This window comes from Dendropsophus ebraccatus, chromosome 3, assembly GCF_027789765.1.
Source record: "Dendropsophus ebraccatus isolate aDenEbr1 chromosome 3, aDenEbr1.pat, whole genome shotgun sequence".
Taxonomy (NCBI): Eukaryota; Metazoa; Chordata; class Amphibia; order Anura; family Hylidae; genus Dendropsophus; species Dendropsophus ebraccatus.
In genome coordinates, this window is record NC_091456.1 from 192227466 (window position 1) to 192233465 (window position 6000).

The window sequence follows — 6000 nt, forward strand, 5'->3', positions numbered from 1 at the left end:
CGGTATGATGGTATATGTACAGTGAGGATAGTTACCCTCCCCCGGTATGATGATATATGTACAGTGAGGCTAGTTACCCCCCGGTATGATGGTATATGTACAGTGAGGATAGTTACCCCCCGGTATGATGGTATATGTACAGTGAGGATAGTTATTCCCCGGTATGATGGTATATGTACAGTGAGGATAGTTACCCCCCGGTATGATGGTATATGTACAGTGAGGATAGTTACCCCCCGGTATGATGGTATATGTACAGTGAGGATAGTTACCCCCCGGTATGATGGTATATGTACAGTGAGGATAGTTACCCCCCGGTATGATGGTATATGTACAGTGAGGATAGATGCCCCCCGGTATGATGGTGTATGTACAGTGAGGATAGTTACCCCCCGGTATGATGGTATATGTACAGTGAGGATAGATGCCCCCTGGTATGATGGTATATGTACAGTGAGGATAGTTACCCCCGGTATGATGGTATATGTACAGTGAGGATAGATACCCCCGGTATGATGGTATATGTACAGTGAGGATAGATGCCCCCCGGTATGATGGTATATGTACAGTGAGGATAGTTACCCCCGGTATGATGGTATATGTACAGTGAGGATAGTTACCCCCCCCCCCCCCCCCCCCCCCCCCCCCCCCGGTATGACGGTATATGTACAGTGAGGATAGTTACCCCCCCAGTATGATGGTACATGTACAGTGAGGATAGTTACCCCCCCCCCCCGGTATGATGGTATATGTACAGTGACAATATATGTTCCCTGTATAGTTCTCCAGCATCGCTGTGTCCGTGTACTTAGGGGGCAGACTGCAGTCACTGAATACATATCAGCCATCTGGGGTATTGGGGACAGTCAGGCCAGTAGGGGTAAGTGGCACATATTGTTACATATACAAACATAAACTTATTGAAACTTCCCTATTACCCAGCTACAGAAGTTCCAATTCCACATATTGATGGCCGGTCCTCAGGATAGGATATCAATATGTGATCATGGTCCCAAAACCCCACTGATCAGCTGTTCTGCACCATGAATGGGGCACAAAGTAACTGGCTTCCCCCCCTATGTAGCGGCTAGGCTGAGTTACTGCAGCTTCAAAACATTGTATCAGGAGCTGAGCTGCAGTAACTCAGCACGGCCACTATGAAGTGAATGGCGCTATCTGCTTCTGGCGCTGTACACAGCATAGATTCAGTCACAGCAGGCCTGGAAGCCTTCAATAGGCCTCTGGCTGCCATGATAAGCACGTTGGCGTTTGAAGTGGTGGCATTGCTTGGGGGGGCAAGTTGACCTCTTGCACCAGGGCCCATGAGACATTAGCTCCGCCCCTGGCTGAACAGCTGTCACTGCAGAGACGGATTCAGAAGTGTCACTGGCGGCTGGAGTCAGCGGGGGACACAGAGACAAGGCAGGAGGACACCAGGGGAGCAAGGAGAGGTAAGTATTATCTTTATTATTTTACTTCTTTAAAGCAAAGCCTGCATGGACATCACTAACGATGTCCGTTCTGCCCCCCCCACACGACTGATCCATCTAATAGGCTCTGTAAGCGATCGGCGATCTAGCAGAGAGACAGTGAGAGTCGGCCATCTAATACGGCCATAAGAGCGGCTTTTTATTCATCTCTAATCTCAGATAAGTGTCCACTGAACTTATCAAGTGCCGCACGTGTGTATATAGTGAAGTGTATTACCCAGGGCCGTTTCTAGAGGAGGGCAGGCCAGGTGACCGCCGACGGCTAGGGGGCGCTGATGGCACCCCCCAGACTCCACTTAGCTGCGCGCACCCCCGGCCGGCCGCCTGCTAGCTAGCTCGCCCCATCACCTGCCCCTCTGCCCCATCACCTGGCAATACTGCCCTCCACCCCGGACCTCCCGTAGCTCCGCCCCCGGACCGCCTGGACCTGCACTGCAGACATCTTCTCCCTCCAGCAGCGCAATGACATCATTTCACTGCGTTTGCTGGAGAGAGATGTGTGCAGGGGCGGCATCGGCCTGCTCCTCGCAGGCTAGAGAAGAAGAGGAGAGAGGGACTCCTATGCCAGAATAAGGTGAGTATAATGTTTCTTTTTTTGTGTGTGTGTGTGTGTTTTGCAATGCAGGGGGAGCAGAGGGGATTATTACTATTGGTGGGGGGCAATGGGGACAGCACAGGGGGGATTACAGGGGGTGGTAACCCAGCTTTCCCAGCATCCTGTATGTCAGTAAAATGGAGGTCACCCAGCTTTCCCAGCATCCTGTATGTCAGTATAATGGAGGTCACACAGCTTTTCCAGCATCCTGCATGTCAGTATAATGGAAGTCACACAGCTTTCCCAGCATCCTGTATGTCAGTGTAATGGAGGTCACACAGCTTTCCCAGCATCCTATATGTCAGTGTGTAATGGAGGTCACCCAGCTTTCCCAGTATCCTGTATGTCAGTGTGTAATGGAGGTCACCCAGCTTTCACAGCATCCTGTATGTCATTGTAATGGAGGTCACACAGCTCTCCCAGCATACTGTATGTCAGTGTAATGGAGGTCACTCAGCTCTCCCAGTATCCTGCATGTCAGTGTAATGGAGGTCACACATCTTTCCCAGTATCCTGTATGTCAGTGTGATGGAGGTCACACAGCTTTCCCAGTATCCAGTATGTAAGTGTAGTGGAGGTCACCCAGCTTTCCCAGCATCCTGTATGTCAGTGTAATGGAGGTCACACAGCTTTCCCAGTATCCTGTATGTCAGTGTGATGGAAGTCACACATCTTTCCCAGTATCCTGTATGTCAGTGTAAAGGAGGTCATCCAGTTCTCCTAGTATCCTGTATGTCAGTGTAGTGGAGGTCACCCAGCTTTCCCAGTATCCTGTATGTCAGTGTAATGGAGGTCACACAGCTTTCCCAGTATCCTATATGTTAGTGTAATGGAGGTCACACAGCTTTCCCAGCATCCTGTATGTCAGTCTAATGGAGGCCACACAGCTTTCCCAGTATCCTGTATGTCATTGTAACGGAGGTCACCCAGCTTTCCCAGTATCCTGTATGTCAGTGTAATGGAGGTCATACAGCTTTCCTAGCATCCTGTATAGCAGTGTATAATGGAGGTCACACAATTTTCCGAGCATCTGGTACTTAGTATAATGGAAGTCACCCAGCTTTCCCAGCATCCTGTATGTCAGTGTAGTAGATGTCCCACAGCTCTCCCAGTATCCTGTATATCAGTGTAATGGAGGTCACCCAGCTCTCCCAGCATCCTTTATGTCAGTGTATAATGGAGGTCACCCAGCTCTCCCAGTATCCTGTATGTCAGTGTAATAGAGGTTACCCAGCTTTCCCAGTATCCTGTATGTCAGTGTAATGGAGGTCACACAGCTTTCCCAGCATCCAGTATGTCAGTGTAATGGAGGTCACACAGCTTTCCAAGTATCCTGTATATCAGTGTGATGGAGGTGACCCAGCTTTCCCAGTATCCTGTATGTCAGTGTGATGGAGGTCACCCAGCTTTCCCAGTATCCTGTATGTCAGTGTGATGGAGGTCACCCAGCTTTCCCAGTATCCTGTATGTCAGTGTGATGGAGGTCACTCAGCTTTCCCAGTATCCTGTATGTCAGTGTGATGGAGGTCACCCAGCTTTCCCAGCATCCTGTATGTCAGTGTGATGGAGGTCACCCAGCTTTCCCAGTATCCTGTATGTCAGTGTGATGGAGGTCACCCAGCTTTCCCAGCATCCTGTATGTCAGTGTAGTGGAGGTCTCACCTTGCAGACTTTACTGCACCCAGCAGCAGAATTACTATAGTTTAGGAGCCTATAGGAGGGAAAAGGGTAGGAAGTTGCTGGATAAGTGCGGAGGCTGAGATGTCTGTCTGGCAGGTTCTGAGGAGACGAATTGTAGCTGCAAGAAATCATCCTGGTGGTCCGGGCCGCATGGAGACGAAAAGGAAAACGGTGCCGTAGATCAAAGAAAACAGCCCCTGTGAGTCACTGAATGATTATTTTGTATTCGTTTGAACATTATCTCTTATTATCTCTTATTATCTCTTATTATCTCTTATTATCTCTTATTATCTATGCCATAATACACACCCTGCTTCTTCCTAATAACCCGAATCCTGATAAAAGCCCCCCTTCCTTCCCCAGGGCTGAACTGTGTGTGTGTGTGTGAGTGTGTGTGTGAGTGTGTAAGGGGGGGGCGCCCTGGTATTACCTGCTGATGGGAGGGGCTGCTGATCCTCTAGTATCACATCCTTGTACTGATCCTTGTGTCCTTCTACATACTCCCACTCCTCCATGGAGAAATAGACCGCCAAATATACCTTAAAAGACAAGACAAGATCACTTAGGGGTCACGTTACATGCTTTCCATAGAAGTCTATGTATATAGGAGGGGGAGGAGGAGGATGAAGCTTCCGAGTGAGATAGATGTAAGAGACACAAACATGGCGGCCGCAGTATTATACATGTCCCAACAATGAAGCTGTAACACTCCGGGCTTATTCCCACCTTCCATGCACAGTCTGTAAATAAGGATGATGTGCTACAGAACCGAGATCAGAGTTCCCGGCATCATCTATCACTGTGATGCCGATGTGGTGATTGGTGGATGTTATCAGCTTTGTTGTGCAGCTCAGCCAGTGATGGGACAGTGGTGACGCCAGTGCTAGTCCAGCACACAGGTGTGGGGTTGGTACCTGCTTTGTTATGTGGCTGGCTGTACTCCCCAAAATGGTGGGTGACCTGCCGAGTTGTAGTGGGCCCTTTGGGCTCTTGTCACAGTAGTCTTGAGTGGCAATTGACCCACCCGGAGTATCGGTACCGACACCCACAGAAAGGGGAAAAATAACCCAAGATGTGCGGCTGTTGTGTATAGGTGCTGGTGCAGAGGAAAGGATGACTGAGTCCCAGTGATATAAAAATATAACAGCTTTACCGTACACTCTCTTGACTGTATGTATGTGTGTATATATATTTATATATATGTGTGACTGTATGTGTGCGTGTGTGTGTATATATGTGACTCTACGTCTGTATGTGTGTGTATATATGTGACTGTATGTATGTGTGTGTGTATATATGTGACTGTATATGTGTGTGTGTGTGTATATATGTGACTGTATGTCTGTATGTGTGTGTGTGTGTATATATGTGACTGTATGTATGTGTGTGTATATATGTGACTGTATGTGTGTGTGTGTGTATATATGTGACTGTATGTATGTGTGTGTATATATGTGACTGTATGTGTGTGTGTATATATGTGACTGTATGTGTGTGTGTATATGTGACTGTGTGTATGTGTGTGTGTATATATGTGACTGTATGTATGTGTGTGTATATATGTGACTGTATGTATGTATGTGTGTGTGTATATATGTGACTGTATGTATGTGTGTGTATTAGGGATGAGCGAACCGAACCGTTACGAACCAGATTCGTTACGAACTTTGCAAAAAGTTCGGTTCGGTACCGAACCGAACTTTCAAAAAGTTTGTTACGAAGTTCGTTAAAATCGCAACGGCGTCGCAAAACTGTATTGTTTTCCCAGAATGGAAGAGGATATAAGGAATTATTACTCCTATAATCCTTTGTATCCTGTTATTATGTGAATATCAAGGTGTGTGACGTCACTCCAGGAACAGGAAGTGCCTGAGCGTCCATGCTCTGTCTCATTGTGTGTCTAGACTGCAGAGAGAGAGGAGGTGTACGTTAGGCAGAGAGGGAAAACACATAGATTACATATCCAAACAACTGGATAAGTACAGGGAGAGATAGAGAAGGAGTATATATTGTTTGTGAGAGAAGCAGGAGAGAGGAAGATAAAAAAAAAACGTAAGATCCAGGGAAAGCTTGATAAGCTCATACATAGTGAAAGAGGCTGAGAAATCAAGAGTTAGGTAGAGAGAGGGAGAGAGAGGCATCTAACTCAAAAATTGTGATATCTAGGGAGAGATAGGGAGATAAAAAAAAGAAATAGGGAGAGAAAAGTGAGAAGAGTCACTCAGTACACGTAGC

General features: G+C 47.5%; 1 protein-coding gene across 1 annotated transcript in view; it reads right to left on the minus strand.

Moving 5' to 3' along the window:
* LOC138786631 (uncharacterized) overlaps window positions 1-6000 on the minus strand; it is a 491239-nt gene that overhangs the window by 481070 nt on the left and 4169 nt on the right. Inside the window, exon 2 of the mRNA XM_069963613.1 lies at window positions 4196-4304. Coding sequence (XP_069819714.1) covers window positions 4196-4280 — 85 coding nt within the window. The 5' untranslated portion in view covers window positions 4281-4304. The remainder of the gene's footprint in view (window positions 1-4195; window positions 4305-6000) is intronic.